General features: G+C 43.4%; 1 protein-coding gene and 1 long non-coding RNA gene across 9 annotated transcripts in view; one reads left to right on the top strand and one right to left on the bottom strand.

Moving 5' to 3' along the window:
* Nucleotides 1-2,981: 2,981 nt before the first annotated feature.
* Nucleotides 2,982-17,329, bottom strand: LOC123328394. The gene is made up of 2 exons (XR_006543183.2): nt 16,351-17,329; nt 2,982-3,211 (listed from the first exon to the last, which is right to left on the bottom strand). It is a non-coding gene; the product is annotated as an uncharacterized LOC123328394 (long non-coding RNA).
* An 8,249-nt stretch (nt 17,330-25,578) lies between these two features.
* AFF3 (AF4/FMR2 family member 3) overlaps nt 25,579-27,242 on the top strand; it is a 582,175-nt gene continuing 580,511 nt past the window's right edge. For 3 of the 8 annotated variants that reach the window (XM_044925654.2, XM_044925653.2, XM_044925652.2), the window contains exons 1-2: nt 25,829-26,082; nt 26,753-26,869. In XM_044925654.2, the coding sequence (XP_044781589.1) occupies nt 26,817-26,869 (53 nt within the window). In that variant the 5' untranslated portion in view covers nt 25,829-26,082; nt 26,753-26,816. Of the gene's footprint in view, nt 25,786-25,828; nt 26,083-26,752; nt 26,870-27,242 lie in introns of those variants that run through there. The other 5 variants (XM_044925651.2, XM_044925650.2, XM_044925655.2 and 2 more) reach the window with 5 other exon arrangements.

Genomic DNA, 27,242 nt, shown 5'->3' with positions numbered 1-27,242 from the left:
AGCTGTAGTAGATCAGATCAGCAGCACACCACCAGTGACCATGATCTCTTTTTGGTGCAAATTTGGCTTTGGGAAGTGCTTTGGAGCTTCTTCTTGGTCCAACAGCTGAGCTCATCATCACTGGTTGTCATAGAAAATCCCTACCACCATCCCACACCCTAGGTCATCACAGAGGACTATTTTTTTTTATTGTATAGTTGATTTACAATGTTTTGTGAGCTTGAGGTATACAGCAAAGTGATTTGGTTATATATATATATATATTGGAGAAGGCAATGGCACCCCACTCCAGTACTCTTGCCTAGAAAATCCCATGGACGGAGGAGCCTGGTGGGCTGCAGTCCATGGAGTCGTGAAGAGTCGGACACAACTGAGCAACTTCACTTTCACTTTCACTTTCATGCATTGGAGAAGGAAATGGCAACCCACTCCAGTGTTCTTGCCTGGAGAATTCCAGGGACATGAGAGCCTGGTGGGCTGCCGTCTCTGGGGTCACACAGAGTCGGACACGACTGAAGCAACTTAGCAGCAGCATATATATATATATATTCTTCTTCAGAGTGTTTGACATATTATTATCTTTGTTCTTCCTGTGTTTATATTTGTATTTTTCAGTATTATACTAATTCTGCATTTCTCAATCCATCAATTTTTGATGGGCTCCCCTGGTAACTCAGATAGAAAAGAATCTGCCTGCAATGCAAGAGACCCAGGTTTGATCCCTGGGTAGGGAAAATCCCCTGGAGAAGGAAATAGCTACTCATTCCAGAATGCTTGCCTGGAGAATTTCATGGACAGGGGAGCCTGGCGGGCTGCAGTCCATGGGGTTCCAAAAAGTTAGACATGACTGAGCAACTAACACTTTCGCTTTCTTTCAACTTTTGTTAGTATTATCTCTCCTGTTCCTCACTTTAGAAGATGAAGCTGCCCCTACGCTTTCTCCACCTTCCATGTTCCACTTTTGGGGATAAACATTGACTGTACACTTTTGTCCTGTGGTTGCAGCCAAGTCTCCATGGCTGTCCATCCACTGATCAAGTCGTTTAATAAGTTTAACATCCTAACCCACGGGCCAGTGAAGAGATGATGGTACCAGAATCAAGGGTCATGAATCTTCTCTTTTTGTTTATATCCTCCGATATGGCCATGCTTTAGTTTGCTTCATGTGTGAGTTATGTGTTCAGCTGTACTACACATTCCTAACCTTACCACTGATCCCTGGTGGCTGTTGTTTTTCTTGCACTATTTGCCCTTGTGATTAATTTTCCCCAAGTCTGTCTTTTCTTTTTGGAGACCTCCACCCTGATCTCCCCACCGCCCTTCTGCTCCTTCCTCTAAGCTTGCTATGCAACTGTCATGTTGGAAATTTCTTCCACTGCTATCAGGACTCTGGGTTGGAACCCATAGACTCCTAGACCCCGCAATATCCTTCTTATTCTGCCCTTTGTTTTTCTAGATATATCTCCAAATACTTTTAAAGGAAAGAATATAGGAGATAAACTTTCTGATATGTTTTTGTCTGAAAATATTGTTTTGCCTTCATGCTTGACTGATGCCTGTTTGGGCATAGAACCCTTTAGACAAAGTTTTCTTTATATCCTTAGTACTCATCAGAGTACTGTCTAGGTACACATCAGAGGTGTGTCTAGGTATGGCTCTCTTTTCTTTAGTTGTTCTGGGCATTCATAAAACTCTTAATTCTGAAGAATTTTATCCTTAAACTTTGACAATTTTCTTCAACTATAAAAAATTATTTTTTCATCTCTAACCCTGTATGTGAAATCTTCTAGACTAATTTTCTTTCTCATAGTTTTAAATTTTCTTGTCTTTTCTCCCTATACTCTAAGAGAGTAGAGTATTTGGGTTTATTTTCTAGTTTTTCTTTAATTAAAAAGTTTTTTTAACCAGTCTTATTTTTTTAATCTGCAAATACTGTCTTTTATTCTCTAATCATTTCTTTTCTTAGCATTTTGTTCTCATTTTAAGGATATATTTTCTCCAAAAGTGTCTTGGCATATTAATTAGAGTCTTTTTTAAAAAATTGGAATGTGATTCCTTTACAATATTATGTTAGTTTCTGCTATACAGCAAAGTGAATCACCTATACAAATACATATGTCCCCTCTTTTTTGGATTTCTTTCCCATTTAGGTCACCACAGAGCATAATAGAGTTCCCTGTGCTGTATGGTCACTTCTCATTAGTCATCCACTTTATACATAGTAGTGTATACACAGGGGCTTCCCCGGTGGCTCAGTGGTAAAGAATCTGCCTGTAATGCAGGAGCTGCGGGTTTGATCCCTCGGTCAGGAAGATCCCCTGGAGGAGGGCATGGCAACCCACTCCAGTATTCTTGCCTGGAGAATCCCATGGACAGAGGAGCCTGGCGGGCTACATTCCACAGGGTTGCAAGGAGTCGGACTCGACTGAAGCGAATTGGTACAGCACAGCCCAGCACAGCGTGTGCAGGATACTTCCCACCCCCATACCTCCCTCCCTTCCCTGCTTGGTATCCATGTGTGTGCTACGTGTGTGTCCAGTTAGAGTGCTTTCGTGCTGTCTTCCGTTCCCTCGTTGTCCTTCTGTTTCTCCTGGGTCACTTTGTGTTTCCTTTGCTCTGTGTTTTTCATGTCACAGTTGTCCTGTGTGCCTGGTGCTTCTTAGTTCTGCGTTTCCATTTCAGGGAGAAGGAAAGAGTGTGTGTATCTCAGTTTATTGTCAGCGATCTGTTTCCTGACTGGATCTCTCTCCTTGAGAACTGTGAGTGGGATGGGGGTGGGTGTCTGCAAGGAAGCTTTGCTTGAGGGGAGCAAGATGGTGAGCCGCACTCATCCTGAAGATTTCAAAAGGCTAAAATGACAAAGACTTTATTCTAGTTTGCTGAGCTATTAATGCCATTTTACAAAGAGGAAACTGAAGCTCAGAGACCTACCTGTGGTTAAATAGCTAGTAAGTGATGAAGCCAAAATTTGAACTGCTGTTTGCTGGATGAACACTTTAATCCTCATTCCATAAAACCAAATAAATTTTAACATAAATGAAAAATCAGGTTATATGAATAAAAGCTCTGTCTTTTCTGTAAATATGCACTTTCACAGGCTCTCCAGTTAAAGCTTCCATCTTGATGGCCATATCTTGAGCACCAAGGACTCTGTACCTTTCCACTCATGGAACAGCCATCTTTTCTTCTTAAGCAATTAATCTGCACTCTGCTATTAAAGAAAATGAGATAATTAAATTTCACTCACACTCAGAAGGCATCTAAGCAGAATTAACAGTTTCAGAGGAACTATGAGCTGAGGAACTAGAGGGAATAATTTATTCCTGGGTTGGGCAGGTCATGAGACAGTAGAAATTTCTTAAATTATTTTTAGTGGATGTTAAGAAAGCCACATTCTTCCTAATTCTAAGGTTTTATCCTGATTCTGAAGATCACTGCTACTTCACTTTTTAAAAAATCTACTTAAAAACTTGATGACAAATAATGACTTTGTTATTAAAAAAACTACTCTGAAAATTAAAAAATAAGCATGTATGGATCACCTTGCTACACCAGACACCATGACATTAAACCATGGATTGCTTTCTTTTTTTAATGGATAAAATCCTTCTGTTAAGCATCAGAGATTCTCATGTTGAGTGAAGACAATTACAACATATGTTGTCCTGTGCTTTTTTAAAAAAAATCATTGACGTATAGTTGATTTATAATGCTGTGTTAATTTCTGCTATACAACAATGTGATTCAGTTATACATGCATATTTTTTTTTCATATTCTTTTCCATTATGGTTTATCATGGGGTATTGAATATAGTTCCCTGTGCTACAAAGTAGGACCTAGTTGTTTATTCATTCTATATGTAATGGTTTCCATCTGCTAATCCCAAACTTCCCAGTCCTTCCCTCCCGCCGCCCCACCTTGGCAACCACAAGTCTGCTCTCTATGTCTTTGAGTCTATTTCCATTTCATATAGGTTCATTTGTGTCATAGTTTAGATTCCACATACAAGTAATATCACATGGTATTTGTCTTTCTCTGTCTGACTTATTTCAGTTAGTACATCATCTCTAGGTCCATCTATGTTGTTGCAAATGGCATTATTTCATTTTTTTAATGGCTAAGTAATATTTCATTGAATGTATATACCACATCTTCTCTATTCATTCATGGTAGATAGACATTTAGGTTGTCTTCGTGTCTTGGCTATTGTGAATAGTGCTGCTATGAACGTAGGCATACATGTATCTATCATTTTGGATTATAGTTTTGCCTGGATATATGCCCAAGAGTGGGACTGTTGGATTATATGGCAACTCTATTTTTAGTTTACCATGTTGTTCTCTGTAGTGGTTGCACCACATGAACTGGTTTCTTAATTCAACATTCCCCACACGTTTTAGGGATTTGATAATAGATGTTCCATGAAAAATGCATTCCCAGGTCAAATAAGTTTGATCAGCTCTGGGTTAAATGAAGTTAGTTTTCCTTTGCAGCTGCTCTTCTCAGCGCCTTTCATTGGTAATAGGCATTGGGAAAAGCACATTTTGGGAAATGCTCAATTAGAAAACCCATAATTTGAGAGACATTGATTTAGTTTATTAAAGAGCCATTTTGCTTTCCTTTGCTCTTCAGAGACATGTTCTCAGTTACTCAGTTTTAGATCACGTGTACGGTGATGTAGCTTTTCATTGCTGAGTCACATTGTCTTTATTTGGGGATGGGTAACTTTGCTGCTGTGTTCATTTTTGTTCTTTGCATCTGGGCTATGACTACCTCTTAGTTTTGCAACCGTTCCTTACATCCTTGAAGATGCTGTAGATTAATGCCTTAATTTCCTCATGTACTAAATATGAATCCACAAACTCATTAGATGTTTGTGAGACATGAAAAAAGAAAGAACATGTGTGCTCAGTTGCTCAGTCCTACTCTTTGCAATCCCATGGATTGTAGCCTGCTAGGCTCTTCTGTCCATGGGCTTTTCCTGGCAAAATAGTGAAGCCCTGACCCAGGGATTGAACCTACATCTCTTGTATCTCCTGTACTGGCAGATATTCTTTATTACTGAGTCACCTGGAAAGCCCCATGAAAAAGAAAGATTGCAGCCTACCTATTATCTAAAGCTGACAGTAAAGCATTTGAAATAAAGTTCCTGCTTGTGGAGAGTTCTCTCAGGATTGATCATCTCAGCCCTCAGTAGATGACATCCCATTATAGTCAATAACATATTGAAAATATATAAAGACTGAAGCTCTAGGATAGTCACAAATGTACCCATAAGAAAGTTATAGGAACATTGCAATTGTGTAAATACAGATGAAGGCAGATTGAGACAGTAACTCTGATTAAGGTCCACCAGTGTCTTGAAGAAGGACTTCCCACACGTGGCCAGATACCATGTTTGTCACGACTTTGACTGACATCTCCTCCATCCATTATCTTGGCAGCACTGCCCATCAGTTGTCTGAGTGAGAATTTCAGAGTCATCCTCACCCCTTGGCTTTCCTCTGATTTGAACGAACCCCTTTTCCGCTGACCAAACCATCCTTTAAGATCTGTCTCAAAGCCTTGACCAGCTCTGGCACTTTCTAAATAAATATGTCCACAGAACCAGCATTCTTTCAAGATACAGTGGTCCAAGCCTTATCCAGGATTAATGACTAGTGGGATACAGAGCAAACCTATGTGAACTTCATTTTCTTTAATCTTCAGTTGGGAAGCCACTGCTTTAGCCTCTGTGACCACCCTCCCCTCGTCTCCACCATCTTTGGAACAGGTGTCACAGATCATTTCACCTTCACACCAGCACTTTAATATTCAGTTCAGTTCAGCTCAGTTCAGTTGCTCAGTCGTGTCCAACTCTTTGCAACCCCATGAATTGCAGCACACCAGGCCTCCCTGTCCATCACCAACTCCCGGAGTTCACTCAGACTCACGTCCATAGAGTCAGTGATGCCATCCAGCCATCTCATCCTCTGTTGTCCCCTTCTCCTCCTGCCCCCAGTCCCTCCCAGCATCAGAGTCTTTTCCAATGAGTCAACTCTTTGCATAAGGTGGCCAAAGTACTGGAGTTTCAGCTTTAGCATCATTCGTTCCAAAGAAATCCCAGGGCTGATCTCCTTTAGAATGGACTGGTTGGATCTCCTTGCCAATTAAGTATGTCTGCTCTGACTCTGGCCATAAATTTGAGCTTTTTTCTATTACTCAAGCTCAATCAGAGCAACAAGAAAAGTTTCAGCAAAGGAGGAAAAAATCTCCCACAATTATGGGATGGATTTATATAGATAACACCAGGCTATGGTAATTTAGGTTTAAAGTCTCCTCTGTGTTGGAAACAATTAGATTATACTAAGGGCAGACACACTGAAACCATACTCACAGAAAACTAGTCAATCTAATCACACTAGGACCACAGCCTTGTCTAACTCAATGAAACTAAGTCATGCCCGTGGGGCAACCCAAGATGGGCGGGTCATGGTGGAGAGATCTGACAGAATGTGATCCACTGGAGAAGGAAATGGCAAACCACTTCAGTATTCTTGCCTTGAGAACCCCATAAACAGTATGAAAAGACTTTAATATTAGCAGTCCCCAAATCTATTTCTATCCATACTTGCTGCTGCTGCTGTGTCGCTTCAGTCGTGTCCGACTCTGTGTGACCCCAGAGACTGCAGCCCACCAGGCTCCCCTGTGCCTGGGATTCTCCAGGCAAGAACACTGGAGTGGGTTGCCATTTCCTTCTCCAATGCATGAAAGTGAAAAGTGAAAGGGAAGTCGCTCAGTCATGTCTGACTCTTTGTGACCCCATGAACTGCAGCCTACCAGGCTCCTGTGTCCATAGGATTTTCCAGGCAAGAGTACTGGAGTGAGGTGGCATCACCTTCTGCGTATCCATACTTAGACTCGTCTTATTAGGTTGAAAGCCTGGGGTGAAGGGAAGAACCCTTCAATCTTATGATAATCTTCTGAAGCTACATTTTAATTTGTCTCAAGAAGTTAAGGGGAGTGGGAATTCCCTGGGGTCCAGTGGTTAAGACTCTGCCCTACTACTGCAGGGAACATGGGTTCCATGAATTAAGAATTAAGATCCTTGCAAACTGCAAGGCATGACTTAAAAAACAAAAGAGTTAAGGGGGAAGTTTATTTCCTCCTCTCAGATAAGTGGGGGTAGTAGAGAACTATTTGGGTTGGTGGGGTCCTCACCCTCCAGGCTTCAGGCTTCTGGTTGGAGAAATAGTCACAGGGATAAAACAAAACTAGTAGTCAGGGCAGCAGGACCACTAAGCAATTTTATTCTTACTATAATTCCATGTCACCTCAGTAAAAGATCCTCAAGTACAAAGACTTGTGTGGAGGGCCTTGGGTTGGGCTGTTAGAATCCTTGGTGAGGGTAAGCGCTGTAACCTGGTTACCCACTAAGTGGTTCTAGTCAGAGATCTTATGGAAACACATAATCCAGTGACTAGAAGGTTCATTTTTCACAGGCTTAAACAGTCGGCCCCCAAACAGTGCACAGGTTAGGGGTACCAACCTCCATAGAGTGGAAAATCCGTGTTAACTTAGCGTTGGTGCTGCACATCCTCAGTTCTACGGCGTCGACGGACCGCCCACCCTGTATCACTGCAGTATTCCGTATTGAATGGGGCTACATTTAAGCGGACATACTGATTCAAACCTGTGTCGTTCAAGGGTCAGCTGTACTTTCAGGAGCCTTACCTCTCATCTAGCCCATTGTAAGTTTCTCTAAGAAGCTTCTTCTCAGGATCTGCTAATGCCTCCTCTAATGGATTATTTATTGAACATGACCACTTACATGGCCAGATGCTCTCCTTTGCTTTCAGAATCCTCTCACCCTGTTCTGATGCATTGATTTGGATATTTGCTAACCTAATTGTTTGAATTAGATCCTTAGGTCTCTGTTCTTATCAGGATAGTCTTAAAAAGCACAATCCACCAACACTGCCCTAGTGTATAGAACAGGGAACTATACTCAATATTTTGTAATAACCTATAAGGGAAAAGAATCTGAAAAAGAATATATGTATACACACATGTATTATATATATTATACATATATATGTATGTATGTATAACTGAACCACTTTGCTGTATACCCAAACTAACACAACATTGTATAAATAAGCTATGCTGCAATTAAAAATAAAGTATGAGACTTTATTTTTTCTAATGTATTTAAGGGTATGCAAATCCCATGGACAGAGGAGCCTGGCAGGTTACAGTCCAGGGTTTGCAGAGAGTCAGACATGACTAAGCATACATACATTCCCCTTAAGTATTGCTATATCTCTCTTGTTTTGACACGTGCCATTTATATTATCATTCAGTATTAAAACATTCTAATATCATTATGATTTTTGTCTCATTTTCTCACTGCTAGAAAGTACTCCTATGCTTTCTTTCTAAGTTGTTGTTGTTATTGGTTTATAACTTAATTTCATTGGTGAAGCACATAGTCAAATTTTGAAATGTTCCACATGTACTTGAAAACTAAACGTTTATTCTACTGCCCACCCAAAAAAGCCATATTCTACCCCATTCTAACAGAGCAATTCTGCAGAATAACTATAGATCTATTCTCTGGTCATTCCTTCAAAACTTCACAGCTGCTTCCTCTGTGCTACACTGAGTCTCAGTTTTTCAGTCTAAGATTCTTCAGGGACAGCACCTAGACTCCAGGAGTTGCTGATAGGAGCCTGGTGTATGGTTTGTGGCCTCAGGTTAAATACTCTGCCCCAGTAAACCATAGTTCAGTTCAGTTCAGTTGCTCAGTCGTGTCCGACTCTTTGTGACCCCATGGACTGCAGCACGCCAGGCCTCCCTGTCCATCATCAACTCCCAGAGTTTACTCAGACTCATGCCCATTTAATCAGTGATGCCATCCAACCATCTCATCCTCTGTCGTCCCTTTCTCCTCCTGCCTTCAATGTTTCCCAGCATAAGGGTCTTTTCCAATGAGTCAGTTCTTCGCATCAGGTGGCCAAAGTATTGGAGTTTCAGCTTCAGCATCAGTCCTTCCAATGACTATTCAGGACTGATTTCCTCTAGGATGGACCTGTTGTATCTCCTTACCATAATTCCTCCCCTGTAAAACAGGGATAACGACAGTGCCTACCTCATTTGGTTGTTCTGTGCATCCGTGAGCGCATATGTGCATGTAAACACTCAATACTTGTTAGCAACTATTAAGCCTGTGATGAACTATTGTTAAATCCTATCTTTGTTTTGCAAAGTCTGCCAAGGATAATATAACACTGTTTGCTACTTTTATTGACTTTTCACAAGATTTTGTTCTGGGGGTCAAGACTAGGTTAGGAATTAAGCAGCATGAGGTCAATGAGGACTCCTAGTTGTTGATGTTTAAATGAACCTGCTTTCAAGTGCCCAACAGGCAGAATTGGCAGGAATAGTCTCCTGAAGAGTAGCTAATCTCTAGACATATAAAACAAGGCCAAGTGGTTGAAAAGTAGGGCTAGAACAACAGGGCCCCAGAGGGTCATCATAGGGACTTTTTGCTAATGTGCCTTTGGCCTTACCTGTGGGTGAAGAGGGAACTAACTGGTAGAGGCATAAACACAATTGGAGCAGTTGTAGAAACGTAGACACATAAGCAGAAATCTCATACATCTCTGCTTGCAGGTATACTTTTGAACCTTACATGTAGGCAAAGCCAGATTTGCTTTAATTGGAGCTTGTAATTGACCCCACAATGCAAAGAAGTATTCCACTGGGTTTCTGAGTTCTACAGCATAAACACTGCTGAGATTTGAGTATGAAAAAATTACAAAGCAAGTATTTCCAGGACCCCAGAGACATGACCTAAGAGTTTCTTTCTGAAATACAATACCAGAGGAAAAAAAAAATTCCCATAATTGTAACCATCTTAAATCTAAAATAGTTATGTTTGACTCCTGTTATTAAATATTTAAATAATTCATATTGAATAAGAATGGTTGCCATTTGATCAGTCCTTATACTAGATGCCAACTCTGTATTGTATCTTTACAATATTGTTCTATTTATTTGTCAGCAAAGGAGCTGTAATCATCATTCGCATTTTACCCATGAGAGAAGTGAGAATCAGAAAGTTTAATTAAGTTGCTGTAAATCTCACTGCTAACAGAAACAAAACAAAGATTTGAACCAGATTTGCTGGAACCAAATCCTGTGCTCTTAACTATTAATAATACGAAGGATAGTTCACAGCCATCCTGTGAAGGTCATTTTCAGAGCACATTACCCAAACCTAAGAATAGCTTTGTTTTTCATAGCACATGTGCATCTATTCAGTACATCTGAAGGAAGAACTTTGTGAATAATTAGAATATAAAGGCATTAGAGATCTAAACGTTAAGTGAAGGATTGCAGAACCATGCTCCAGAAGAAAACAGAAACTAAGGGAAGTGTGTGTGGCGTCTAGGACTACATTTTGTCTGAGGGTCAACTTTGAAGGCAGTGATGAGAGGACAACACAAGCTGCTGGCAGGCCTGTCGGGCTCAGGTGGTGACAAAAGTCCATAAAGAAAAACGAAGCGTAATGAACACCAATTGTAAGGACTGGAATCTCGAGGAGTGTACCCCCCAAAATGGGAACTATGTGCCCCTAAAGGTGCTTTTTTATCATTTAAAATTCCCCAGCATGTGAAATTATATAAAGGTAGTCCTAAATTGCTAATGAGCCTAAGAACCTGGCAGAAAGGGATGTACTTCTCTGGAGAAAAATAAGATCACTGTAGGCCTCAAATTACTTCTGAAAATTATTTTGCAAATACAATGTCCATCATTTAAAAAAAAACTTTAGAGAAGGAGCTATGAAAATACGAATGACTTGTCAGCAGAAAAAAATAGACAGTAGAAGTATACTTATAGGGGCTCCAGATAAAGACATCATTAGATACAAACTTTAAGATAACTATGATGTCTAAATTGAAAGCAGGTAAGATGGAGAATTTTAACAGAAGATGAGAAACTATGAAAATGAATCAAATGGAAACTCTAGAATCAAAAAACATGATACTTCCATCAAGAACTCAGTAAATGTCTTAAAAGGCAGATTACACACCACTGAAGAATGAATTAGTTAACTGGAAAATACATTATAAGAAAATATTCAGAAAGGAGATTTAAAAGACAAAAAATTAAAATTTTGAAAGACAGTAGAAGAGATGACAGTGAGAAATTCTAATATGCATGAAATTGGGGTCTCAGAACAAAAGGAAAGAGAGAATGAGTCAAAATCAATAATTAAAAGCTATCGAGATAAAGGCTAAGAATGAACCAAAACTGATTAAAAGATATCAAACTCAGATGATATGTCTTAAGCACCTCAAGGAGGATAAAGAAAAAGGAACCCACATTCTATATACATCATAGTAAAACTGCTGAGAGAAAAAGCAAAAAAGAAAATCTTAGAGGCAGTCAGAGGAAAAAGAGGCCTTACCTTCAAGGGAATAAAGTAATATTGACAGCTGACTTTTAAACAGACAAGATAGAGCCAGAGACAGTAATATAATATCTTTAGTTGATGGGGCAAAAACTGTCAATCTAGAATTGTAAACCTAGCAAAATATCCTTTAATAATAAAGGTAAAATAGGTTGATCAAGATGGTAGTATAGGAGGCTACTCTTCTCCACCAAATGTACAGATATACACAGAGCAATTACCTCTGAAAGAAATTTGAAAACTATCTGAGAGACTCCTGCATATCAGCAAATGAGAAAATATCCACAGTGAAATGTGAGGAAATTTTGAGATGTACTCTTCCATAAACCCCACCCCTGGCACAGCATCGTACAGTCTGGTGGTAACTCCACATTCCTGGTTTATCACTAAGGAGCAAAGGGTTTGAACCCTAAATTTAGCACCCCAACTTTTCAGACTCTCACCCAAGGGATAGGTCCCCCAAACACCTACCTCTGAAAACCAATGGATCTTGTGTCCATGGAACTCATATAGATATGGCAAATGAAGAGGTTACTGAGGTTATTAATGGACACATAAGCACTCACTGTGGCTTATCACCCAAGGACTCAGCACAGATGGAACAGGGAAAGTCACCCATCTCCCAGTCTTTCTTTTAAGGGGTCCATCTGCTGAAAGATTTTCCTCTAAGATCAGGGATATGACAAGAGTGCTCACTCTTTTTTATTCAACTGGAAGTCCTAGCCATAGCAATTAGAGGAAGCCATGAGATATATAAATCAGAAGGAAAGAAGTAAAACTACCTCCATTTGCAGATGGCATGATCTTATATATAGAAAACCCTAAAGACTCTACCAAAAAACTATTAGAAATAAACAAATACAGAAAAGTTGCAGGTACAAAATCAACACACAGAATTCTTTTGCATTTCTTGTTGCTAATAATGAGCTAGCAGAAAGAGAAATCAAGAAAATAATTCCACTTAGAATCACAACCAAAACAAAAAAATATCTAGGAATAAATTTAACCAAGGAGTTGAAGGTCTTGTACACTGAAAACTATAAGACATTATTGAAAGAAATTGAAGAAGACACAATAAATGGAAAGATACACTGTGCTCATGGATTAGAAGAATTAACATTATTGAAATGTCCATATTACCTAAACTAATGTACAGACTAATTACACTTTGATTGTGTAATCTCTATAAAAATCCAAGGACATTTTTTTCACAGAAATAGAAAAAAAAAAAAACACTAAAATTTATAGGGAACCACAGAAGACCCTGAATAGCCAAAACAACCCTGAGAAAAAAATAAAACTAGAGATAGTCATACTGCCTGATTCCAAACTATATTACAAAGCCTTGATAATCAAAACAGCATGGTATTAGCAGAAAAATAGAATAGAAATGAAAGCCTAGAAATAAATCCCCACATATATGGACAATTAATTTATGACAAAGAAGCGAAGAATATACAATGGAGATAGTCCCTTCAATAAATGATGTTTGGGAAAACTGTAAAGCCACATTCAGAAAGAAGATTCTAGACTACTAGCCTACACCATACACAAAAATCAACTGAAAATGGATTAAAGACTTGACTGTAAGACCTGAAACTATAGAACTCCTAGAATAAAATATTGGTGGTATGCTCTTTGATACTAGTCTTAGCAGTATTTTTCTATCTATGTCTTCTCAGGCAAAAATCATCATTAGCGATTAAGAGGGACACATCATCCTTTTAATAAGATGTATTCACCAGGATGATATAACTGTCCTAAATATTTATGCATTTAATAAACATAGCCTCAAAATATATAAAGCAGAACTTGAATTATACAAAGAAACAAGTGAATTCTTAATTATAGTGGGAAATGTTAACATGTCTCTTAGATACAATGGCAGAAAAAATATCAATAAGGATAAAGAGCTTTGAATGATAATATTAGAAAACATGATATTATATAAATATGCATATATATACATATATATAGTGTTGTTTAGTTGTTAAGTCATGTCTGACTCTTTGTGACCCCATGGACTGTAGCCCCACCAGGCTCCTTTGTCCATGGGATTTCCCAGAAAAGAATACTTGGATATTAAATGGAGTGGGTTGACATTTCCTTATCCAGGGGATCTTCCCAGCCCAGGGATCAAACCTGCATCTCCTTCATTGGCAAACAGCTTCATAATCCTTTGCCACTGAGTCACCAGGAAAGCCCATATGTATTAGAGAGAGAATACTGTATCAATAGTAGCAGAATACACATATTTTTCTAGCACACAGAAAGTATTTACAAAATTGATCATATGTAAGACCAGAGAGTAAGTCTCAAAAATTTTCATAAGATCAGATTTCTAGAGTATCTTTTGCAATCATAGTGCAGTTGAACCACAGTCAACTGCTAAAGGTTAACTAGATAATCCCACATATTTGGAAGCAAAGAAATATGCTTCTAAGTGCCTAGCATGTTAAAGAAGGAATCACAATGGAAATTAGAAAATACTTTGAGCTAAATGATAATGACAGTTCTATACATCAAAGCTTATAGAATGCAGCTAAATGCGCTTACATGAAAACATGTAGCGCTAAATACATATATTAGAAGAGAAGGAAGACCAACTACCAGAGCCAAGCATCCAACTCAGGAAAGTCAGAAGAAAACAGCAAATCAAAATAAAATAAATTAGAATGAAGGAAATGATGAAGATGAGAGCAGAAATGAATGAGGTAGAAAAGAGGAATCAAAGCAGACAAAAGGCCGTTCTGTGACAATAATAAAATTGAGTGCTGGTGATATTGACTTAAAAAGAGAGAGAGAGAGAAACCATAAATATGCAATGTAAGCAATGAAAAGGGGAATAACTACAGACCCTACAGCTACTAAAAAGACAACAAATAGGGAAACATCGTGACTATGCCACTCAATTTGAAATTTTTCATGATTTCTGTGATATCTTTGTAGAAGCAAGCAACTTACCAAAATTGACAGAAAGTAGACTTAAAACTATTAAAAATCAAATCCATAATTAAAATTTTTCCTTCAGAGAAATGTCTAAGCTCAGATGACTTACTAGTGAATGCCACTAAATTCTTAAAGAAGAAATCATTCCAAGAGTACACCATCTTTCCCAGAGAATAAAAAGAAAAAGAGGTACATGTCCCCAGTTCGTTTCCAAGGGCTTTCTTAGCAAAAGCTAACGAGCTCACTTCAAAACAGGAAAATTTTACTCACTTATTCATGACCATTGGTGCAGAAATTCCCCTCCCCCACAAAAAATAGCACATTGAATCTATAGCAAGTAACGTATTACCACCGAGTTTTATTTACTCCACGAATACAAGGCTGGTTTGGCTTTTGAAAATCAATGTAATTCACTACATTAACCATCAATAGAAAAAAAAATGTCAGATAATACAATCAACAGGCCAAAGAAAACCTTTTATAAATTTCAGCTACAACTCATGATTTCAACAAACAACAAAAATTAATAGCTATAAGGTTAACAAAGTAGGAATAAGTGGAAAATTCCCTAATCTGATAAAGGATCTACTAAAAAAACCCTAGTTTGAAATAAGGAATAAGACAAGGATGCCCACCATTACTGTTTCTACTCAACATTGTAGTTAAAATTCTAGCTGGTAAGTTAAGAAAAGAAATAAAGGTGTAAGGATTACAGTGGTTGGGAAAAAGCCATCCCTAAATCACATGATGATGTTGCTGAATTATCGTGTACATAGGAAATAAAGCTACAGACAAATTATTAGAATAAATAGGTTAGTTTAATCAAAGGAAAAAATCTAACACATGATATGCAAGATCTCTATGGACATGAATATGAAACATTACTGATCTAAGTAAAGGGAAATCTAAATAATCGGAGTAACGTAGCATGTTCAGGTATCAGAAGACAGTATTATTGATGTATTAGTTCTCCAAACAGATCTATATATTCAAAGCATTTTCTGTAAAAATGATAAGAGGATTTTTGTGTGAGTGTGCGTGTAATTTGAAAAGTTGATTCTAAAGCAATGATGAAAAACAAAGAACTAGGAATAGAAGAATGTCTTAAGGAAGAACAAGGTGAGGGTAGCTGCCTCCAGGAGCCATCAAAGTTTATTACAAAGCTGTAGTTATTCAAAGTGTGCAACTGGCCCAAAGAGAGACAAATAGGCCAATGGAAATGACAGGGTTACCACAGAAAAGGGCCTGAACCAGGGCCGGAAGAGATACCTCTGGGCCACTTGTGTGATGGCTTCCCTTGATTCAGAGGCTCTTCAAACTCTCCCTGGTGATTCTAATCTGCAACTGGGTTTAAAAATCATCTCCCCCAACACACACACACTCAGCTCTTTTTTCCTAAGCTTGGATGAGCATTGCAGTTTTTTATTTAAGACTTGCTGGGTATATCATATCATTAAAAATTCTGAAATCCCATTTACATTTTCTGTGTTTGCCCCAAACTCTACTCCCTTAAGCTGCATTCCTTCCACCTCTAGCCAAGCTCTTCCTTTCTTCCTGTACTGCTATTATTACTATTTTCTTTTGGAGAACAATTTCCTCCTTCCCTCAGTTTCCCTAACAGCTCTATCGTCCCTTGCCTAGCCAACAGAAGCCTTTGTGAGGACTCACTTATAAATTGAAAGTACTTTTTCTGGCTGCACTGTGCAGCATGCAGGATCTGACCAGGGATTAAATCCATGCCCTCTGCAGTGGTAACTGAGAGTCTTAACCCCTGGACCACTAGAGACATCCTGAGACTACTTTTAATTTAAGATCTCCCCATCACACGTTGCTGTGCATGGCTCGGATTATCTTCCACTGAATGTTTTCAGTACTGTGGTGCAGACTGTGCTCCCCATGTGCTGCTCAACCAGCCTTGTGATGCAGGCTTCCCAACACTCACCCCATTAGCGACAAGGTGCCCTTTAGCACCAATACTTCAGCAACCCTGGCTTTGTGGGCTGTGACCTCGGCAGTGACACAAGGCCCCACACTTAGAAGGGTCCTGCACTTGAGTTAATACTCTCCTCTCATCATCTTGAAATTCTTCATCATTTATGAACAAGAGGCTCCACATTTTCAGTTTGCTCTGGGCCCTGCAGATGATGTGGTCAACCCTGTGCCGCAGGAAGGGCTTGCTCGATTTTATAGCAAAAAAAAAAAAAAAAAGCCTCTGAGCTGAGTGCTCTGTGCAATACTTTCTCTGGTTTCTCAGAAACCATTTCCTCTTTTCGATTCTCAGTTATCCCCCTGGGTTAGCAGCTGGGTGTATGCGCGCTGCTTTACTGAATCTCTGATGTTCATTTCCTGCCCACTTACAGTGTTTTCACAACAGCCGAACAGGCGCTTCACCACCTGGCCCTAATCTCTTGCCCTGGCCTTGGCGCCTTTTTCTTCTGCTTTTGCTCCCACCCTGAACATGACACGCAGACTGCTCCAGCCCTCCTTCCCAAAGCAACACTTTGATGACACAGAACCTCCTCTGTCACCAGAATGTGACGTGCACCTTGCCTTTGTGCTCCATCCTGTGCTTTTCCTTCTGCCTGGAATGCTTTTCCATCACTTCCAGCTACACTTTGACTCTCGTTCCTTTAGACCCAACCCACATGTTAGCTTCTGCATTACGAGAGCCTCAGACAGGACTCATCACCCCCTTGCTCCTGCTCCGATAGCTTTGAAGACACACCTGTGTCATAGCAGGTGATTCAGCGTGGCACACAGACCTCTTCCACCCTCTGCCACACACCTTATTCCAGATGAGTCAGTTCTTGACTTAGAATATGAGTCAGTCATTTTTTCTAGAAGATCTCCCTGAGTACTTGCACTTCCCTAGACATACCACTAATCATATTATAATATAATCACTCCCCTTTTTTTTTTAAGCTACTTGTTTATTTATTTGGTCTTCCCAGGTGGCACTAGTGGTAAAGAATCCACCTGTCAATGCAGGAGATGCAAGAGACATGGGTTCGATCCCTGGGTTGGGAAGATCCCCTGGAGAAGGAAATGGCAACCCACTCGAATACCCTTGCCTGAAAAAAATCCCATGGACAGATGAGCCTTGCGGGCTACAGTCCATGGGACCACAAAGAGTCAGACATGACTGAGCAGAAGGACATTTATTTATTTGGTTGCAGTAGGTCTTAGTTGTGGCAATGAAGGATTTTTAGTTGCAGCATGTGGGATCTAGTTCCCTTACCAGGGATTGAACCTGGACCCCCTGCATTGGGAGTACGGAGTTTTAGCCACTAGACCACCAGGGAAGTCTCTCTCCTTATTTCTTAATCCACTACTTGGCATGTACTAGATGCTCAATAATGTTTGTTTGGTTAAAAAAAAAAAAAAATTAAAAAAAAAATATATATATATCTCTCTCTCTCTCTGAAATGGTTTTTGTGCTCATTGAGAGTATTGTCTTGGGTCCTGAGCCCGAGACCTGGGCTTGGTTAAGTAACCCCATCCTTGACTTGAGGTCGCATCCTTCAGAGAAGGATAACAGAGATGACAGTGTGGGGATGTGGGCTGCCACTCACTTGGGCCCAAAAGGATGAATTTCCCTTTATGCTGTAATAAACTTCATATTGTTGTCTAGAGAGTGACAGAAAGTAATGTTAAATTCATAAAAATGTAACTATCTGTGCCAAGTATATGGAATTATAATATGTGTCACAGGAGAGTTGGAACTCTGGAAAAACACTGGGAACTAGCTCTTGAAAGAGCTGCTGTCTTGACGGGAGGAGGCCCTGAGGCCTCCTTCCTGGCCTCGCTCTCACCCTTCTCCTGGAGTCTTGGGCCCCCATGTTCTACTTCTCATTGTGCAGCTTCCTCCTTAAAAACCCGCAGGGATGTAGCTTTCTTTTGGAAAGGTTCCTGCCTCCCTCTCTTGTAGTGGCTATTTTCTTGCTCGTGGCTCCGCCTGCCTTTTGAAGCTCCCTTCTTCCAAGAAACCAACGACCAGGTGGAGGAAGATGGAGTTTCTTTCACCCCTGTCTACTTCCTCCTTCTTACACACTGGCTCCCCTTCATTGTAAGGGATTCCCAGCCCAACAAGGAGCTCTCTCTGCCAAAGGTGCCAAGGAAAACTACTTGAGTTTGCAAGTAATTCCAGGTATTGAGGACCGAGAGAGGTTCGGTGGAGCTGAGCTGTAACTGAGTGCTTACTGTAAGCTGGTGAGATGCTAGGAAGTTGCAGGGAGATCAATTTGGGATTCATAAATATAAAGAAGAATGTTGTTCAGGCAGAGCTAAGCTCCATTAGAAATGGAATAGGAAGCCTTTTGAGAGTGCACTACCCATCATTAGAAACCTCCTTGAGTGGGCTGAACATACCAGGGCTAACAGAGAGGGAGTTCCTGCCTGGGGTTGGAGGTTAGCGAGAGAGCCTCCATGGCTCCTCCTGACTTCCAAGCTTCTACAATTTCATTATAGCGTTCTAACCTTGTAATACAGTTTATATTTCAAAATCCTGTTCTTAATTAGTTGTTTTTCTGAACTCCTTCTGAAGTAAATCAGCTTCATACAGTGGTAATTAGTTTATTGGTAGAAACAATGGCAGAGCCTAAAACATGCATATTTTTTGTATATGTGGCAAGGACACAAGAAAGGCTGACTCTTACTGTTCCTACACTATTTTCCAGAAATGAGATCTTCCAGTACCCCTATGAGGGATGTAACAGTCACTTAACCAGGTTAATAAATAACATGGAAATAAAGAAACAATTATTAATATGGAATACTAAAAAAATGCTGGAGCTGGATTAATCAGTCTTCAGACAATTGAGGCTGCATGGGTTTCTTGTTAATTGATCTTCTTACAACTGGAGTGAACCCAGAAGGCAAGAATGTATTTAAGAGAGAAAATATAGGCTTTGCCTTTGGGGCAAGTGTGTGTGCCCGCACTCAGTTGTGTCTGACTCTTTGCTGACCCCATGGACTGTAGCCCACCAGGCCCCTCTGTCCATGGGACTTTCTTGGTAAGAATAATAGAGTGGGTTGCCATTTCCTTCTCCAGGGGATCTTCCCAACCCAGGGACCAAACCCCAGTCTCCTGTGTCTCCTGCATTGGCAGGTCGATTCTTTACCACTGAGCCACCTGGGAAGCCCATGGGGCACATCGTCTGGAACACCTATAGACCTTACCGTAAGGGGCCCTGTGAAGAGCACACTGGAGGAACATGACTTCTTTATGAGCTAGGTGTAACAGTCAAAACATGATTATAGTGGCTCAGCCAAATAGAGTCTTGTTTTGTCCCCAAAAGTCTTGAGCTAGGTGGTGGTTCAAAGATGGCACAGTTATGTGAAGAAACCAACAAGGGTATTGCCTCCTTTTAACTTCAGATCTGCCAACTTTAGTTTGTGAGTTTTGCCTGCAGGGTCCAAGGCAGCTCCTCTATCTCAGGCCTTCAGTTGCATTCTGGAAGAACGAAGAAAGAAGTGACCTAGAGGATAAAAGTCTGCCTACTCCAGGAAAGTGAAACTTGCCAAGAAATTCCAGCCTTATTGTAAAGTAATTAGCCTCCAATTAAAATAAATACATTTATATTAAAAAAATAAAAAAGAAATTCCAGTCGACTTAGGCTTATGTCTCATTGGCTTGAGCTGTGTTCCATGCCCAGTTCTTGCTGTGATAGAGACTAGAAAATATAATTATTTCACCTGGGCTCATCATTTCCCCAAACTTAGGTTTTCTTAGTATAAAAGGGGGCAGATAGATATCGGGTAGGCAATTAGCAGTGACAGACATCACGTGTTTGTCCCAAGCTCCCAGTGAGGTACCCTGCTCTCTCTGTTTCTTCTATTTCCAGATGAGAGCACTTCTGCTATGAACTTTGAGGTTTGGAGATGCTTTTACCTGATAGACTTTGTGAGGATCTTATATTGCTGTCCTTGGCCCATCAATGTTTAACTATCAAAACATATATATGAAATTTCTCTGTCTTTAGGACATGAGCCAGAACTGGCCCACTTGTGACCTCAGTGTCCTCTGAGGCTCTGTGGGCATCATTAGCTCTACACCTGAATGCTCTCTGGTGCCACAAAGAAGAGTCTGACATGCAGTCATGTCATGACTTCCTTACCACGTTTCCCCTCAGACCTAAGCTGCATCTCCTCCTCCTGGATGCTACTCTTGCTGTCTGTCAACACCTAACTAAACAGCAGGTGCTCCTGTTGGGAACAGGCCAACACCTTGAGATTTGTTTAAACCAAGGAGGAGGTCCTCCATTTAAACAGGAAAAGATTTATGGCTCCCCTGCTGTCCTCCAGAGATTCCTGTCTGGCAGTGCTCAGGAGGACAGCTGAAGATAGAACTCCAACATTTTAGAGCTATCAGAGACAAAAATGTCCAACCCAGCCTTGATCACTAGATCCAATCTGTTGCTCTTTGGTTTGTGACACATAGCTGTTCTTTTTTACTCATCTGTAAAACAAAAACAATGGTAACATACCTCATGTGGTTTTAGGAGGAATACACAGAATTGATAGAACCCAGTATATCATAATATAGAAATGTTGGCCATACTCCCAGGTAGCGCTAGTGGTAAAGGACCCACCCGCCAATGCAGGAGATGCAAGAGATGCAGGTTCAATTCCTGGGTCAGAAAGATCCCCTGGAGGAGAGCATCACAACCCACTCCAGTGTTCTTGCTTGGGGAATCCCATGGACAGAGAAGCCTGGTGGGCTACAGTCTGCTGCTGCTGCTACTAAGTCGCTTCAGTCGTGTCTGACTCTGTGTGACCCCATGGACTGCAGCCTACCAGGCTGCTCCATCCATGGGATTCTCCAGGCAAGAACACTGGAGTGGGTTGCCATTTCCTTCTCCAGTGCATGAAAGTGGAAAGTAAAAGTGAAGTCGCTCAGTCATGTCCGACTCTTAGTGACCCCATGGACTGCAGCCTACCAGGCTCCTCCATCCATGGGATTTTCCAGGCAAGAGTACTGGAGTGGGGTGCCATTGTTGCAAAGAGTTGCATGCACACATTCTCAAAGGTTTAGAGTCCTTGAGTCTTACACGATGGTCAGTGCACATCTCAAAGAAGCACAACAAAGAGCCAGTGGGAATATTAAATTTTAAGTCAGGATGGTTGGTTCTTGTTAGCAGTACCAAGGGATCTTCTTGTATCACAAATAATGGGATTATCCCCCAAGTAGGTCAGCATGGTGTGAACTACATGATCTATGATAGGAATTACTTTTCTGATCCACTTTTTGAATTGCCTACGCTTTTTCTGTCTGCATTTTCATTTTCAGTATACATGCTTTGTTTCTTTTTAAAAAAAAATTATGGTGAGCTTCAGACACAATAGTCTTTTGTAGCAGATGTATAAGGAGCAACTAATACAAAAAAGGATGAAATGGTTGGATGGCATCACTGACTCAATAGACATGAGTTTGAGCAAACTCCAGGTGAATGAAGGACAGGGAAGCCTGGAGTTCTGCAGTCCATGGAGTTACAAAGAGTCGGATACAACTTTGCAACTGAATAACACCAAAGACATATATCCATAGAATTCTTATGCCAAATCAAATTTTTTTTTTAAATAAAAGTAATCTTTAACTGGACACTACTTTAATTCTCTAAACAATGTTATAGTAGTTGTCCACATTTTGAAATTGTCTTGTTTGGTACTTGAATGGCATGAAAAATTTCCCTCTGCTTCCCCCCCTTCTCCCAAGGGTCATTTTCCCCACTCTTTTCTCTGCCCTGCCTGGCCTCTGACCTGCCCAGCTCTGCTGTTTCCACAGACTTCTGAATCTAATTAATGTCTTAGTAGATATATAAGTGAATTATGTAGGCAGGAGGATGTTGGAAACTTTGAGGAAGGTACATTCCTTAGGGAAAACATGGTTTGTTAAAAAAAAAATCCAGAAGGCTGCTCAGGGAGGGGGCAGAATGTCAGTTAAAGGTAAACTATCAGTAACATTGTTACACTCATTACATATCTGCTGCCTGATGAGCAGAGACAAGCTTAGGCACATCTCTTTTGACATCTGGGCAATAATCAGCCATTATGGAATCCAGCTAAAGGGACAGATAGTCTGAATATGCCCCCATTGCAAACTGGCTTCAGCCACACAACTGGGAACTGGCCTCCCCTCTCCTCCCGTCCCTTTTCTAGCCAGTTCTTAACCATTCCTGGGGAGTATGTCCTTAGATGATCTCAGAAATGACCCTGGCAGAAGGTTCTCAAACTCTCCAGAACGTGGGCAGGCAAGGGGGAGGGGCCAGAGGATACTGCCAGAGAGCCCAAGGCAGAGATGGTCCCTATGCCCCAGGTTTCCATGGAAACATAGGAGGAGTGATGACAGCCAGCACAGCCACACCATCTGCTCAGGACCTGGTGAATGATGAAAAAGATAGAAAAAGAAAGGCCCCTCAGATCCCAGGCTAGAGCCACTCTAAGATAGCAGAGAGGAAAGCCCTGGGGACTCTTGAGCTCCCAGGTGGATTAAAACTGGAGCTGTCCTGGGGGCTTGGCGTATTAGCATGTCATTTGCAAGCAGAAAGCCTAGAGGGCTGATCCTGCCATCCCTACAGACAAATACAAACATCCAAGAAGCCTCAGGAAGGAGACACAGACTGAGCGCTGGTGCCATCCACCGTCTGGCTGAAACAGGAGGGGGGCTGTGGTGAGCACAGTGCTGGCGGAGGTGGGGCAGGGCTCCCATCACCTTCCGGCAGGACCACCTGCACCGTTGACTTTTGGCCAGGCATATCCTTCCAGCGGAATGGTGGGATCGTAAAAGGAAAATTCCTACCTGGTCACAAAAGACCTCTGAGCTGCAGCCAGGTCTTTCAGAAAAAGGCCTGAATTAATAAAGCCATGTAAGGGCTCTCTTCTCTCCATCCGCATCCAAAAGGTGATCTCAGTCGGACACCACAGACTTGCTTCTGGATCTGTTTAGGAGGTTTCCAGTTCCAGGCTGGCAGAATGTGAGTGAGGCCCTAGCTAAGTGCCCTTGAATGCCTGCCCCACACTGAGTAGGATTCATTTCTGAATCCTTTTCCTTCAGAGATGTGGCCTAAACAAACAAACCTGACCTAGGATGCCAGCAGCCCCTCTCATGTAGCTGCCTCCCCCAGCTGCTCTCTGAAGCTGGGCACTTTTGTTGAGCTTTCTGTAGTAATGTCTCATTTATCTCCAGAGGAGAGAAGTCCCTCCAGCCTGACTGCCTTTGCTATGCACAGAAACTATATCAGCTTCATAGGAAATACCAGTTTTATTTTTAACTTAGGTTATCTCTTATTCCTTTACAAAAAAAAAAAAAATCCTCCCTTTTAGTTCTGGCATTTGAATCCCAGGGTGTCCAAGCACCAACCCCCCCTCTCCACCCCCTGCCCCCCTGACACTTTTTGGTGCTTTTTATTAAGGATTTAACATTTTGACATAAGTGACATGTGTACCAAAACATACCACTGGCTGGAGGATAGTAAGAACAGCTTAATAAACCTGATAAATAATAATAAGATCACCCTATAAAAGCTCTCATTAACTGTTCTACATTTTTACCTGTGAATAATATAAATTTCTTTCCATGACAACTTAGCAAAGCTGGCATCTACTGATACAATATTATTTGAGTTTTTTCAAAAGGCCTTATTGTCCCACTGGAGACTATACACAAAAACTGGAAATAAAAGTGTTCATGTAACTTCCCCTATGTTAGAGGCCTGAGACTGAAAACATGAGCTAGTCCTGAAGAAAAAAATGCCCACTACCCACGGTTAAATTGCTTTAGGCCCAAATTTACCCATGTATTAGCACGAGACACCATGTTTAAATTCAAATAGAAATCTATCTACCCATTCCTCCGTGGCTTTGGGAGGGGTGAGGGGCGGGGGGCGGGGGGGTGGGGAGGTCTTTTATGAGGGAACCACTCTGCCAGCTCAGTACCCCTAGGGCTTTCTCCTTTCCCTCTTCCAGGACCGTCTATTTATCCTCAGCCTCCATGGTGAGGGCAATTTTGTATCCTGAGCTCAGGCCCAGGATGGGAGTCCCAGTAAACATGGTTCTGTTTGTTCTTCAGCCTTCCTCCATTGTATAAACAGACGTGTGGGAAGGGAAGGGAAGTCAGATCCCTGAGAAGGGTGGGAGGTCTTTCTGGAGAAGCTTCCCGGCAGGCAGCCGGCAGCCCTTAGCCCAGCAACAGGACGCTCCTCTTGTTGGGGAGTGGAACTTGCAGTTGTTCCAGAGCGGGGCTGTTTTCTTGAGCTCTCCTCCACCCTCAACAACGGCCCCCGCGCCTCCGTCCGCCCCGCAGCCTTTGTTCCTGGGAACACTGTCTGGATGCTTCAGCCATCTCACTTTTGCCAGAGCAAACATTTGCAAGAAGCCTTATGCTAAGGAGACGTTGAGAAGAGAGATTCCCCCCTCCCTCCCAGTCTCTCCAAATACACCCTCGACTGGGTCCTGGGAAGAGTGCTTCACACCTATGTGTTCCCCCATATTCGCATTCCCTTTGTTCCTCCTAGCCTTGTTACTACCTTCAACTAATGAGGGAGGTCTTTAGGGGCTGGGACTTACCAGCTTGTAAAATACCAATTCTTTTCCCTCAACCCGTGTTGAGGGAAATTCCTTTCTGTCAGACTCTGCCTTCCTTTACTGTTTTACCTTCTGCACATTAGTTATGGATGCTAATAAAGGAAGGACTACATCAGAGCTGGGGGAAGGCAGCAGGGGGTTGAGCGTTTTTGTAATCCAACCCCAAACAGGAAAGAATTCTCCTTGGTCCTTTCTTCTCCTGCGTGTGCTCCAGACTTAGTTTGTTAATCCTCATTCAGAGGTCAGGGAGGTGAGGAGGGTATGATTCCTAGGCTTGCCTCCAGATGGAGGGATCCTGTGATTTAGTGCCACCCAAGGGTCTAGATTTCTGGCAGCCTCAGGCAGTGGTTCCTCTTGTCTAGAATGAACAAAAGGGGAGCGTGCCAGAAGGCTCCCTATGGCAGGGCCTTGGGGGGTTGGGTGCAAGGGATGGGTATTACCCTGCCCTGTACTGCTCTCTCCAGGAAGTCTTTGGGAGCTTGGGCCAGGCTCCCAGCGCTGTGGCCAAGAGGACAGGAGAGTCAGGAGACAAAAGAGAGGTTCTGGGTTTTGGCCAGCTATAGTGAAACAAACAGGGCTAGGGCGCTGATGAGACGCCGGCTTCCCAGCCCTTACACAAAAGCAAGGGAGGGGGGAAGTGATCTTTAAACTCCAGGAAGTACTAATAATAAGAACTTGGTTTTTCAGGAGCCACAGTGACACTCTGTCATCCTTCTGTCAGACAGAAGACAGGGCTGGAAGTTTGCAGTCAACCCCCAGAGGCCTGTCCCCCTTCCCTGAAAGAAATAGAAAGGAGGTGGGTTTCCAGGGTCGGGCCAGCTGGAGCACTGGGGATGGGGGTACCTTCCCCAAACTGCAGGTCCCCTCAGAAGAGGTTTCATCCCCGATGCCCTTGATTTAACGTAACTTACTGGCTCGATATTTTAAACGGTTTGTTTACGGCGCTACTGCAGGCTGCACCGCCAACTCGCTCCACGCCTGGAGCCGCCAGGGCATCTCCCAGCACCCACTCAGGTCGGCAGCCGCCCCATCGCCCGGTGCGCGGCGGGAGGCGCCCGGCCGGGTCAGGCGAAGACCGGACCCCCTCCAAGAAGTGTGTGCACCCGGGCGTTGGGGGGAGGACGGGCGGAGCCGGGGCAGAAGATGCGGCAGCCCCGGACTAGCTCTGCATCTCCGACCCTCCGCGCCGCCGCCCGCGCCTCGGCCCGGCTGGCCGGATCACGCCGGGCGCCCCCGGGAGGCCGGGGTCGCGGCGCGGAGCGGTACGCGGGGGTCGGGGCTGGCCGGGCGGCGCGGCCTGCTAGCTGTCGGTACCCGGGGGAGCCGCTCGGGGAGCGCAGGGGCGCGCGGGGCGGGAGCGGCGCGGGGCTCACGGCGCGCGCGCGTCTCGGCCTCGCCCGCGCACACGCGCCTCCCGGAGGAGAAAGGCGGGCGGGCGGGCTCGGAGCAGCGGCGGCTGCAGCGGGCCGGGCCGGGCCGGGCCGCCGCGAGGGCGGGAGGAGGGGCGGGCGCGGGGCGGGCGGGGTGGAGGGGAGGGGAGGAGGAGGAGGCGGCGGCGGCGGCGGCGGCGATCGCGCCGCTCTCTGCGGTGTGTGCCTGCGCGAGCCGGCGAGCGGGTGAGTGCCCTGGCCGCCGCCAGCCGCCCGGCCGGCCCCGAGGCGGGAGGGGGGCGCCGGGAGCCCCGAGCCGGGGGCGGGCGGCGGGCGGGCGGCGGCCCCTCCGGCGCGGTCGGGATGCACCTTGAGCGGCGCCTTTCGTTGCAGCGCGCGGGCGGCCCGATCCTCGGCGGCGGCGGCGACGGCGGCGGCGGCGCTGACACCTCCCACCATGGACAGCTTCGACTTAGCCCTGCTCCAGGAATGGGACCTCGAGTCGCTGTGGTGAGTCCCTGTGCCCGCCGCTTGGGCGGGCGCGAGCGGCGAGGGGAGACTGTGGCGGCCCGCGCGCCCTCACCTGGGTCGGGGGTTCGGGCGACCAGCCACCGTGGGGGCGGGGAGGGTCCGGGGCGCCCGCCACGCCGGCTCCTTCCCGTCTCCCCCAGGGGGAGGCCTGGCCGCCCGCTTGTCTTCTCGGCCCCCTTTCCCGTCTCCTCCCCACGGTGCTGTCGGCCCCCATCCCGGGGGCCGGTGATGTGGGGAGCCAGGGGCAGAGCGCAGCCTTGATAATGCACCGATTTCTAGAACGTGTCACTAGTGCCGGGGATCCACCCCTCGGTTCCCCCACGCCGCCCCCGCACCTCTCACCTCCCTTCCC

This window comes from Bubalus bubalis, chromosome 12, assembly GCF_019923935.1.
Source record: "Bubalus bubalis isolate 160015118507 breed Murrah chromosome 12, NDDB_SH_1, whole genome shotgun sequence".
Taxonomy (NCBI): Eukaryota; Metazoa; Chordata; class Mammalia; order Artiodactyla; family Bovidae; genus Bubalus; species Bubalus bubalis.
The sequence above is the reverse complement of the archived record's forward strand: the minus strand, read 5'-3'. Positions and strand labels throughout refer to the sequence as shown.